The 12643-nt window shown below is 48.7% G+C and overlaps 1 protein-coding gene across 1 annotated transcript in view; it reads left to right on the top strand.

Moving 5' to 3' along the window:
- ARPC1A (actin related protein 2/3 complex subunit 1A) overlaps nucleotides 1–12387 on the top strand; it is a 30910-nt gene extending 18523 nt beyond the window's left edge. Inside the window, exons 4-10 of the mRNA XM_049788664.1 lie at nucleotides 601–823; nucleotides 1805–1912; nucleotides 4341–4553; nucleotides 5855–5930; nucleotides 6006–6199; nucleotides 10780–10870; nucleotides 12053–12387. Of these exons, the coding sequence (XP_049644621.1) occupies nucleotides 601–823; nucleotides 1805–1912; nucleotides 4341–4553; nucleotides 5855–5930; nucleotides 6006–6199; nucleotides 10780–10870; nucleotides 12053–12091 (944 nt within the window). The 3' untranslated portion in view covers nucleotides 12092–12387. The remainder of the gene's footprint in view (nucleotides 1–600; nucleotides 824–1804; nucleotides 1913–4340; nucleotides 4554–5854; nucleotides 5931–6005; nucleotides 6200–10779; nucleotides 10871–12052) is intronic.
- Nucleotides 12388–12643: the final 256 nt, after the last annotated feature.

Below are 12643 nucleotides of genomic sequence, written 5' to 3'. Positions count from 1 at the left end.
AGACAGGGGTGGGGCTGAAGCCATAGCATGGAGTTAGGGCATTGCCTTGCATGCAGAAGATTGGTGGTTCTGATCCCAGCACCCCAGGAATCCATATGTCCCCTGAGCCTGCCAGGAGGGATTTCTGAGCATAGAGGTAGGAGTAACCCCTGAGTGCTGCCAGATGTGACCCAAAAAAAAAAAAAATAAGACGGGGTCCAAGCAATAACACAGCAGGGAGGACATTTGCCTTGCTAGCTGCCCACCGAGTTAGGTCCTTGGCATCCAATATGCCCCCCCCCCCCAATCCTGTCAGGAATGATCCCAAGTGCAGACCCAGAAGTAAACCCTGAACATAGTTGGGTGTGTCCCTCTACTTATCTCCTAAGAAAGACAGGATATGACATAGAGCTTCGGGTTAGATCACTGTCCCTCTCTGGAAGAGGGCAAGCCCACTGCGTTCATGTATGCATGCATCTGTTTACATCTGGCTTCCAGAGACTTCCAGTGAGTTGGTGATCAACAGGGGGTTTGTGAAGAGCCTAAAAACCCACAGCCACCCTTGTGCCATGTTGGTAGTCACTTGCTCTGACTGCAAACGACTCCTTGTCTCAATTGCAGGTATTGACTGGGCACCCAAGAGCGACCGTATTGTCACTTGTGGGGCTGACCGTAATGCCTATGTCTGGAGCCAGAAAGACGGTGTCTGGAAGCCGACCCTGGTGATCCTGAGAATAAATCGCGCAGCTACCTTTGTCAAGTGGTCCCCTCTTGAGAACAAATTTGCAGTGGGCAGTGGCGCCCGGCTCATTTCTGTTTGCTACTTTGAATCTGAAAATGACTGGTAAGCCAGCTCACCTTCCTTGTTGAGGCCCCGCCGTTTGGACTTAGATCACTTTTCTTGTCGAGATTCCCCCATTTGGACCCCCGTATTCTCAGTATCCTCTAGAGGCATTGCCTGAATACTTCCCCAGCTTAGTTTTTTTCAAATCTGGAACATTCTTTCCACCCCTGTAATTCTCCCTGTTGAGCTTTTCTTCTTTTTTTAACATGCATGTTTTGTCAAATCTCAGGTCTTTAAGATGTAAGATGTAACTTCCAGGTTCTGGGCTTCTAACTTATTTGGCCCACTTAATATAATACATCTAGCTTTCTTTTCTTGAGTGGGGCCAGGTGGGGACCGGGGCCTTTGCTGAGTTCTGTCTCCAACCCAGTATCCTGGGTTCTGAAAAATAATTGTGTTTTGGAATTGGACCCTGGTCCCCTGCGCAGAAGCCAGGCTTTCAGCCTTCTGGGCTATCTCTCCGGCCAGGTTCTTATGCTTTTTGGATGAATCACTTGTACCTGAGCCAGAAGTTATAGCAGGGAGGTTCAATTCATAGCTACTCTCCCTCCTGCTTTTTATTGGGAGAATGGGAGGGGGAGGTGGGGAGTTGTTGTTTCACCTCGCTCTGCATTCAGGGCTCACTCCTGGTGGGCTTAGGGAGCCATAGGGGTCCTGGGGATTGAACCCATATTGGCCTCATTTTTCTTTGCATGGGGAAGACCCTAGTTTGATCCCCAGAACTCTATAGGGTCCCCTGATAATCCCCAGGAGTAACCCCTGAGCATTGCTAGGTGGGTGAACCAAAAAAAAGACAAAAAAAAAAAAAAAAAGAAGAAGAAGTTCAGCTGTCCTGCCGAGAATCTCTGCAGGCAGAGGGACTAGGACTAACAGGAAGGGCCCTACCGGAAGGGCCTGCTTCGTCTTCCCTCTGGCAGGACAGTGCAAGGCTAGGCTGGTTCTTCACATATCATGGACTGCTATGGATCTCTCCTTTTGTAGGTGGGTGAGCAAGCACATTAAGAAGCCCATCCGGTCCACGGTGCTCAGCCTGGATTGGCACCCCAACAATGTTTTGCTGGCAGCTGGATCATGTGATTTCAAATGCAGGTGGGAACACTTCAGAGTTTTTTGGTTTTTTTTTTTTTTTTTTTTTTGGTTTTTGGGCCACACCCGGCGGTGCTCAGGGGTTACTCCTGGCTGTCTGCTCAGAAATAGCTCCTGGCAGGCACGGGGGACCCTATGGGACACCGGGATTCAAACCAACCACCTTTGGTCCTGGATTGGCTGCTTGCAAGGCAAACACCGCTGTGCTATCTCTCCGGGCCCGACTTCAGAGTTTTTAAGAAGGCTGGAAACTGTTTATTGTTCAGCCAAAAATGTTCGGGGTGGCAGGGAGAGGGGTGGTCTCCCAAGCAGTGCTTAGGGTGCCTTGGGGGAATGTTCATCTCTGGCCAGTGGTTGAATGTGAAGGCTTAATTCCGCCATGTTTCTGAGTCCCTCGGTAAAGAGAGCTTGGGAATTGAATAGGGGTTGGTGTGAGAAAGGCAGAACCTAATCCTGCTCATCCTCTCTGCCCCTTTCAGCAAGGATGTCTAAAGAATCATTCACTTTGCCAGATTCTGGACTAATCATGTGAGTGGTTTGGAGGTGAAAGCAGCCAGTGATTTTGAAAGTGGAGCTAAGAAGTTTGCACATGAGTCACAATAGAAAGAGCCAGTGGTCTTGGCAGTCCAGAGGAGATCCCAGCAGGGCAGAGCCAGCTGCTTTGTTAGGCACAGTGACCATCCATCCACACTGTCTTCCCTGCACCCCTAGCTCCAGTGTTAGTTCTCAGCTCAGATCCAAGAAGGAGCCTTGGCCATACCAGATGTGAATGTGAACATGGAGAACCGCTGGGCAATGCATGATGCTATGATTCTACAAAATGATGCTACAATTTCAGTTTTGGTTCTAGCTTCTGATGGAACTAAATGAAGGGAGGAGAAACATTTAAGCTTTAAGGATTGTGCTGTGCAATTGCTTCAAGTTGTTCTTTTGTCAAGAAGACTTTTTTTTTCCTTAGCCAAAAGAAAAACAGGCACACAGTGCTTTGCACTGATTGTGGCATAGTGTGATGCGGGGGTGGAACATGTCTTCCTGTGGTAGGCTCTGCGGAGAAATTTCCAGAAAAACAGGTTAATGGTTTATGTCTAAAAATACTTATGGAATTGGAATGGTTTGATTTTTAAATAGGCGTGTGGGTTTGGACCGTGGGGAAGGAGGACACAACAGTGGCCTGTCACCTCTCTAAAAAGATGGATTCTTCTGCTTAAGAACCAGTTTAGTGTGTAGATTTTTCCCATATTTTAGAGTTTTGTATTTGGGATGTATTTCCCAGTGGCATTCTTACTCCCCTGGAAGATGGGATAAAGTGGTATATATTTAACTGGCCCAGTAGGATTCTCAACCATGTCTGAATTAATGGCTGTGGGATTTCTCTTGTGAACATAATTTCCAGAAATAATCTACTCTGATTTATATATCATAGGGCCTGAGTCTATTCCGTCAATAGTCTGGGTCTGGTAGCTGAAGAGTCACTCGCCTTTCTTGGCCTCACTGTGGTCTGGATTGAAAGCCAAACAACTCTCTGCCCTGCCCTGGGTTTTGTTATGCTGCGCCTTTCCCAGAACTGCCTCTGCTCTTGCCAGTTTGGGAGTAAATATCCAAGGACAATCAGAGCATTGGTTTGGGTTTGGGTTTGGGTTTGGGTTTTTTTTTTTTTTTTGGGCCACCACCCCAGTCTCTTATGCTGGCCCTATCTCTGTCTGTTCAGAAGTGTTTGGAAGAGCAACTGGTAGAAAGTACACATGGCACTGGAGACTTAGAGGAACTAAAATCCTAGATTCCAGGCAGTTTGGATTCTCTGTGCTTCCCCTTTGGGTACAAATATCCTTACTCCCAGCCTCATGGAATTTGAGATTCAGACAGCAGCAGGAAGGAGCTGCCATCAGCTGTGACTGTAGCTGAGAGCTGTCTGTCTTCTTTCCTGGCCTGACTGAGTGCTGCTGGTGTGCCATGGACACATTGTTTCCTGTCTCCAGAAATACTGTACCCAGGATATCAGTGGAGGAGGCAGAGACGAGAGGGTGTTCACAAGAGTCCACAGCAGGCAAAGGTGCAAGAGCCGCTTGCTCGCAGGAGAGAAGGAAGGGTTTGTGTTGTTCCTTCTCGAGCCAGGCCCCTAGAACTATACTTACATGACCCTGTAGGGTGATTGTGACTTTACCAAACTTGGATTCACCTCTAGGCAGTTTCAGGAATGTTTCTGTATCTTCAGAGGTTTGAGTAGCCAAACTTCAATTCATCCTATGGATTTTGGTTATGATTTTGCAGTGGTGGAGATAAACAAACCCAGGGCCTCACTCATTTGAGGCACAGCCCTGTCTCCTGTTTGTTTTACATTTTGTGGCTCAGTTTCTGCAGTCCCTGCTGACGGCCTATTTCTATGTGCATACCTTTGCCTTCTTCCCTCTTTCTCCCCATCTTCTCACTGCAGAGTATTTTCTGCCTACATAAAGGAAGTGGATGAGAAGCCAGCCAGCACTCCCTGGGGCAGCAAGATGCCTTTTGGTCAGATGATGTCGGAGTTTGGCGGCAGTGGCACTGGTGGCTGGGTCCATGGGGTTAGCTTCTCTGCCAGCGGGAGCCGCCTGGCCTGGGTCAGCCACGACAGCACTGTGTCTGTTGCTGATGCCTCCAAAAGCATACAGTGAGTGGTGGGCCTTTGTGGAGTGGGGAACTGGTGGGGAGGAAATTACTGAGCTTACCAAGGGTGCTTCTCTGAAATAATACCCCAACCCCTAAAGGAAGAAACATCCTCTGTTACAGGCACATTTAGATTGTCCAGGTTTTGGATTGGAGGCCACACCCAGCAGACTCAGATAACTCTGGTTATCTCTGGTGCTTAGGGGACCATATATGGTGCCAGAGATAAAACCCAGGTCTGCTGCTTGCAAGGCAAGCAACTTACCCACTGTACTCTCCCTCTAACACCCCCTCCCTGTATTTGTTGTTGTTTCAGGGCCACACTTGGTGGTTCATGTGAGTTATTCCCTCCAGGTTCAGGGGTTTCGAAGCAGTGATGGGAATGAAATCCAGGGCTCACACATTCAAGCATAAAGAGTTAGATCTCGGGCCCGGAGAGATAGCACAGCGGCGTTTGCCTTGCAAGCAGCCGATCCAGGACCAAAGGTGGTTGGTTCGAATCCTGGTGTCCCATATGGGACCGTGCCTGCCAGGAGCTATTTCTGAGCAGACAGCCAGGAGTAATCCCTGAGCACCGCCGGGTGTGGCCCAAAAACCAAAAACAAAAAAACAAAACAAAACAAAAAACAAAACAAAAAAAAGAGTTAGATCTCAGGGCTAGAGGGATGGTATTGCCTGAAGGAAGCTTGTCTTGCACAAGGCTGATCTAGTTTCAATCTCCAGCATCCCATATGGTCCCCTGAGCGCTTTTCATGCCATTTTTGTGGTGTTTCCTCTGGGGGTTCCTAATGCTTTATGGGGGGGAGGAAACAAGATTTTTTTTTAAGTGTGGCTCCCCCCACATATACACACCACCATAAACACACTTTGCCCAGTGAGTGTGAGGAAGAGCAGCCTGGACTGTCAGTGACACAGGCATAAGAGCCCAGGAGATCTAAGGAAGGAGAAGCTGGTCCGGAAACTTCTTGGAAGGGAGCAGAGCCAAGCTGAGCATCAGCCACAGGGACCACAGAGCCCCCTGGAGAGCTGGAGGAGAGGTGGGGGCAGGTGGAGGGTAGAGGTTCCATGGTGGCCGAACTGCGACCCAGTTTGTCCTGTGTGGGTGGGAGAGGGATGGGTGGTGTAAAGGGCTGGAGGGTGGCCTGGCTCACAGCTGTGCAGCCGCCTTGGAGCCTTCTCATGCCTGAGATTCCTGAAAGCCCAGGTCATGGGGCGCCCAGCAGAGACAAGGCTCCTTTGTCACCCTGTGTCTATAAAGAAACTGTGCACTGGTTGCTCTCAGGCCAACAGTGTCCTTGTGTTCAGGGTTTCGACTCTGAAGACGGAGTTCCTGCCCCTCCTGAGCGTGTCATTTGTGTCGGAGAACAGTGTGGTCGCTGCGGTGAGTTCCCCTTCCAGTTGTCCCCTCCCCTGTCTGGACACGCACTGCAGCCCTGCTGATGGGTGTTGCTTCCAGGGCCACGACTGCTGCCCCATGCTCTTCAACTATGATGACCGTGGGAGCCTGACCTTTGTCTCCAAGCTGGACATTCCGAAGCAGAGCATCCAGCGGAACCTGTCGGCCATGGAGCGCTTCCGCAACATGGACAAGAGGGCCACGACTGAAGACCGCAACACTGCCCTGGACACGCTGCACCAGAACAGCATCACGTGGGTGCTGGGACTACCCAGTTAGGCCAGCCCTGGGGTGAAGAGTGGGGCTTACCCAGGTGCCCCCTCGAGCCCCCATGGGTAGCTTGCAGGGTCACATCCCTTCATGAGCAGTGGAGACCTGTTGTGGACTGGGAGTTGGGGTGGGCTATCTCTTTAAGGAACCTTCTCTCTGAAAGTTGACGAATAGCAACTGTAGGCCCTCTCGAATATCATGTCCTCTGGTTTTTTTTTATTTTTTTGTTTTTGGTCACACCTGGCTGTGTTCAGAAGTCACTCCTGTCAGGCACAGGGGACCATATGGGATGTCAAGATTCGAACTACCATCGGTTCTGGGCCAGCTGCGTGCAAGGCAAAAGCACCCTACTGCTATGCTGTCTCTCTGGCCCCTGGTTTTTGTTTTTGGGCCATACCTGGCAGCCTTCAGGGGTTACTCCTGGCTCTGCACTCAGGCTCTGCTCCTGGCAGGCTTGAGGGATCATATGGGATGTCGGGGATCAAACCCAGGTTAGCCATGTCCAAGGCAAATGCTCTACTACTGTGCTATCTCTCCAGCAGCCTATCATGTCCTCTGGTAATGACAGGCATAACACTGTGGGATTAAAAAGGTGACCCAGGCTATGATGTCAGCTCTATACTTCAGATTATGTAAACAGAGGAAAGTCAGTGTCATTAGAGAAACAGTCATGTAGCATCTAAGCCAGAGGTCTCAAACTCAATTTACCTGGGGGCCGCAGGAGGCAAAGTCCGGGTGATTCTTGAGTGCAAAGTCAGTAGTAAGCCTTGAACATTGGGGTGTGTGACCCAAACAACTAAAACAAAACAAAACAAAAAAAGATTCCTCTAGGGCAGTGCCACAAAAAGTTTTACGGAGGGCCGTTTGCAGCGGGCCGCGAGTTTGAGACCCCTGATCTAAGCCAAGACCCTTGGTGATTTTTACATTAGGCCTCTGTAATTATACAGTAGAATTGTGTCCCCAAAACAAGATTTTTTTTTTTTGGTTTTTGGTCCACACCCAGCAGTGGTCAGGGGTTACTCCTGGCTCTATGCTCAGAAATCGCTCCTGGCAGGCTCAGGGGACTATATGTCGGGATTCGAACCACTGGCCTGCATGCAAGGCAAACACCCTTCCTCCATGCTATCTTTCTGGCCCCTAGATTTTTTTTGTTTTTTTTTGTTTTGATTTTTGGGCCACACCTGGTAACGCTCAGGGGTTACTCCTGGCTATGCACTCAGAAATTCACTCCTGGCTTGGGGAACCATATGGGATGCTGGGGATTGAACCCAGGTCAGTCCTGGGTCAGCTGCATGCAAGGCAAATGCCATACCGCTGCACTATTGCTCCGGCCGCAAAACTAGACTTTTTTTTTTTTTTTTTTTTGGTTTTTGAGTTACATCTGGCAGTGCTCAGGGGTTACTCCTGGCTCTATGCTCAAAAATCACTCCTGTAGGCTCAGGAGACCATATGGGATGCTGGAATTCGAACTACCATCCTTCTGCATGCAAGGCAAACGCTCTACTTCCATGCTGTCACTCCGACCCCAAAACTAGACATTTTTTTTGTTTGTTTGTTTTTGTTTTTGGGCCACACCCGGCGGTGCTCAGGGGTTACTCCTGGTTATCTGCTCAGAAATAGTTCCTGGCAGGCACAGGGGACCATATGGGACACCGGGATTCGAACCAACCACCTTTGGTCCTGGATTGGCTGCTTGCAAGGCAAACACCGCTGTACTATCTCTCCGGGCTCAAAACTAGACATTTTTAAAGCTAGTAGAGAAATGCATTATAGTCTTGGTTTGGGGAGGTCTTTTTTTTTTCCTTGGGTCATACCTGACCACACTCAGGAGTTACTCCTGGCTCCATGCTCAGAAATCCACTCCTGGCAGGCTTGGGGATCATATGGGATGCTGGGGTTCGAACCAATGACATTCTGTATGAAAGGCAAACGCCTTACCTCCATGCTATCTCTCAGGCCCAAGGTCTTTTTTTTTTTTTTTTTTTTTTTTTTTAATTTTGTTAATTGTGTTCAGAATTGGCTACCATAGAGTTTTCTCTTACTGATTAGGTCTTTTATGGAGAGACTTTTGTGGTGACAGTAGCAGGGGGCATATGGAAGCCTCAGCTTTCCTGAGGGGCATGATCACATGCAGGTTGTGCTTTTCTCTTTGTTCTTTTCCTTTTTTTGTGCTGGGTATTGAGCCTAGGGCCTCACTGCCACTGACTGAGTACCATACCCCAGCCTCCCTCTGTGCCTTTCACTGACTCTGGTGAGGGCAAGTCAGTTGGATGTGCTAATGCTATGGAAATGCAGCAGCTGGAGGCATAGCAGAAAGATCACATTCCATGTTTTCTGTTTTGATGACTTCTGAGTTCACTTTCAGCTCTTTGCAGACTTTGTGAAGGAGAAAGTCACTCTCTTTGGCACTGGGAAACTTGTAGGTTAAGAGTAAAATGGGAGGAGGGGCCAGAGTGATAGCATAGTGGTAGGGAGGTTGCCTTGCACGAGGTCAACTCAGATGAACACCAATTCAATTCGTGGCATCCCATATGGTCCCCCTGAGCCTGCCAGGAGTGATTTCTGAGTGCAGAGCCAGGAACCCCTGTAAACCACTGGGTGTGACCCAACCCCCCCACTCAAAAATAGATCCTTGGGACTGGAGAGATAGTACAGGAGATGGGGTATTTGTCTTGCTTATGGCTAACCTAGGCTCATTTCCAGCATCCCAGATGGTCCCCTGTGCACTGCCATGGGGAAATTCCTTAAGGGAGAGTGTCAAGAATAACCTCTGAGCCATGTGTGAACCCCACCTCAAAAAAAAAAAGAAACAAAAACAAATAGATCTCTGGATCTGAGCAATAGTACAGAAGGTAGTGTATTTGCCCTATAAGCAGCTTACTCAGGTTCAATCAAGAGCACTCGATATGGTCCTCTGAATCCTGCCAGGAGTGATCCCTGAGTGCAGAGCCAGGAGTAAGCACTGAGCAGCACTGGGTGTGGCCCCAAAACAAAGCTGAAATAGATGGTTGTGGATGAGCACACTTGCCTTTTTTCACTTAGCTTTCTGCCCTCGAGCTAATTGTCAGCTATCTTTTCTGTGGCTCAGAGGATGTACCCAAGAGTCAGCCAAACCTTGGGGTCAGGAATGCAAGCCTGGGCCCTACCTGCCAAGAAGAATGAGGCGTGTTCCCTTAAAATGACAGCCAGGAGTTTGCATCTCAGATATGTCTCGTGTTGTGAAGTGAAGCTTCTTGGTTCTCTTTCAACCATTGAAAATTGTCCAGGCCAGCCTACACCCCAGGGATGTTTTACCTAACCCTTTCCCTAGACACCTAAGTTCTAAACATTCTCAAGAAAGAAAACATTGTCTGGGCTGTACAATTGATTCTTTTTTTTTGTTTGTTTGTTTTGGTTTTGGTTTTTGGTTTTTGGGTCACACCCGGCAGCGCTCAGGGGTTACTCCTGGCTCTATGCTCCGAAATCGCTCCCTGCAGGCTCGGGGGACCATATGGAATGCCGGGATTCCAACCACCGTCCTTCTGCATCTAAGGCAAGCGCCTTACTGCTGTGCTATCTCTCCGGCCCCTGATTTTTTTTTTTTTTTTACTGAAACCATTTGATTTACAAAGTCCATCAGAGTTAGATTTCAGACATACAGTGAATCAGGGCCAATCCCAAAACCAGTGTCCCCTCCTTCCACCAATGTAGAACCCAAATACATCTCCCTTGCCCACCTTGCCTGCCAGTAAACAGGCCAATTTTAAGTTTAGATTGTTTGGATCTCTTGATTCTATTGTTGTTGCCTTTGGCTTGGATATTTAGTTCTGTCCTTTTTATTTTAACACTACCAATGCACCTGAGACCACTTGACCCCTTGCCTCCATCCTTTCTTTTGTTTTTTGGGTCACACTCGGCAGTGCTCAGGGGTCACTCCTGGCTCCATGCTCAGAAATCGCTCCTGGCAGGCTCGGGGGACTATATGGGATGCCAGGATTCAAACCAATGACCTTTTACATGAAAGGCAAATGCCTTACCTCCATGCTATCTTTCTGGCCTCCGCCTCCATCCTTTCATATTTGTGTTTTTCTCTTCCATTCAGCTTTTTTCCTTCTCCTCGCTATACTCTGGGGTCAAGGGTGATTTTTTTTTTTTTTTTTTTTTTAAGTTTGGTCAGTAAGACTGAGTTGTCCTGTTTCTCTCTTCCCCTCGGTTGCTTGGTTGCCTGACTGTTGATGACATTTAGAATGATTCAGGAACTGTGCAGAAAACTGAGCACTTGGTAGAGAGGCCCCTGCTATCTTGGGGATGATTTGGGAGTCGTGTTTTTATATGTTTTCAGTCATGCTTTACTATGCCTCTGGTTTTAAAAGTTCTTTTCTTCTGCTGTGGAACTGCCCACAGTTGGCTCCTGCTGTGCCTGCCTCCAGTCTGCTTGGTTCTTATCTTCCCATGTCAGGCAGGGCTTCCCAGTCCTCGGAACCATGAGTGTTTGCCTGTCTATGATGGGTGGATGCTAGAGAAGGAGACAGTCATTTCCACTCCAAACCCCACTCATGGCCTTTTTCCACCCTCTTCATTTCAGTCAAGTGTCTATTTACGAGGTGGACAAGCAAGACTGTCGAAAATTTTGCACTACTGGCATTGATGGAGCCATGACCATCTGGGATTTCAAGGTACTTGCCCTCCCGCGGTCCCTGTCTGTCCTGGAGCAGACCTGGCGGTGCTTCAACTCCCCATGAGAGAAATGTTTCTCATGTTTGAGCTCACAGAGCCAAGTCCAGCATGCCTTAGAGAAGGGAATGAGGCTGTTGTTTCTTCTTTAGGGTATTGTTTTTATTTTGGGGGTCCCATGTCTAGGAGTGCTCCCGGTCTATTCTACATGCCTTAATGTTGGAGGCTACCCAGTGATGCTCAGGAATCATGCAGTGCCAAGGATTGAACCTGGGTCTCATTTGAAAAGCATGTGTTTCAGATCTGTGAGCCACCTCCCAGGCCTTTGAGATGCAGTTTTATATTTTGTCATAATCCATTTAATAAATAGGAGGTGCCTACCGGCACTAATTTTGAGGGGGCAGGGGCCAAGAAAACTGGTGATGCTCCATGAGCAAGAGGGACGATTGAGGGATACAGTGACTACTAGCACTGCAGGGCAAAGGGGACACCTGGGCAGTAGTGTTCTCGCCAGGCTCCCAGCTCAGCTCTACAGTCAGAGGTGTAGTGGGAGTTCAGGGTAAACTAGTCCAGAACTGTTGAAAAATCCCAGGCCGGAAGGTGGGGTTCAGCCTGAAGCCAGACCCCTGCCTCAGTGCTGATGATGTGAACCCCAGTTGTAGCGAGGATGTAGGGACACAGAGAACTCTATCTGCTCCAACTGAAAGGGTCTAGGGCACGGAATAAGGAGAGGGTGTTTGCTGTGTGTGCCTGTGACCTTAGTTCCCCATCCTGGAAGCCTCCAGAAGGCTCTGGAGAAACTGTCTTCCCCCAAGGTCCAGGACAGCCCAGGGTAGCCACTGCCTTGCCTTGTCTTTGTGCCTTTGGACCAGACCTTTTCCTTTCTGCATTGCCAATCTGGGGATGGGCTTTTCCCCTCCAACCCTGGGGCATAGGCCCCTGCCTTCACTGGGAGACCATGCTGAGTGCCCCATTGCACCCTTGCTGGCACTGCATTGGACCTTCTCTCCTGGGTAGTGATGGGCGTGAGTCCATGACTAGACTCTTGGGAAGTCTCAGAGAACATGTCATAGATACAGGGGGGCAATTTAAGGTATACAGGAGGAGGGCTCAGTGTCATGCTATGGGGGAAAGACCCATGACGATTCTTGATAACAGTTGCTGTTTTTGCTGCCACTTTCCAGACTTTAGAGTCCTCGATCCAGGGCCTCCGGATAATGTGAAGCGCAGGACCCTGCGGATGGGCCTCTGCACCAGAGCAGCTGCCAGGAGATGCTGATAAAGCTGCTCGCAAGTCCTGTGTGTTTTTGTTTGAGTTTCACTGGTGAAAGTGTTGTGTTTTTTTTTTTTAACAGCAATGATTTGGATTGTTTTTGTTCATTTGTTGTTTTTGCCATTTCATTCCATTCTTGACCAAAGCTTCTCTTATTATGAAAAGTGTCACACTAACTTAAAGGAAAGGGTAAGAAAGTCTGTAAAATCTACTAAAAATAAAAAAAAAAACAAACAAACACCTGAATATGGTTTGGGTTCTGTTTCCATAGTGTGGATCCATGTGAATCCTTATAGTTTGTTCAATCCTTGTAGTTTGACAAGCGCTTATGGGCCAGCGGGGAGATGTGACCTGCAGGGATATTTGCTTTGCATGCTGAGGCCTGGACTCAGTCCCAGTCCTCAGGGGTCTCTCAGCACTTCCAGGAACAACCCCAAGCACAGAGCTGGGAGTCAACTCTGAGCGCTATTTGATGTGAGCCAAAGAGCCAAACTAGCCTAAC

This window comes from Suncus etruscus, chromosome 15, assembly GCF_024139225.1.
Source record: "Suncus etruscus isolate mSunEtr1 chromosome 15, mSunEtr1.pri.cur, whole genome shotgun sequence".
In the NCBI taxonomy this organism is placed as follows: Eukaryota; Metazoa; Chordata; class Mammalia; order Eulipotyphla; family Soricidae; genus Suncus; species Suncus etruscus.
Note: the sequence above shows the minus strand (reverse complement) of the source record. Positions and strands in the feature narration are given on the sequence as shown.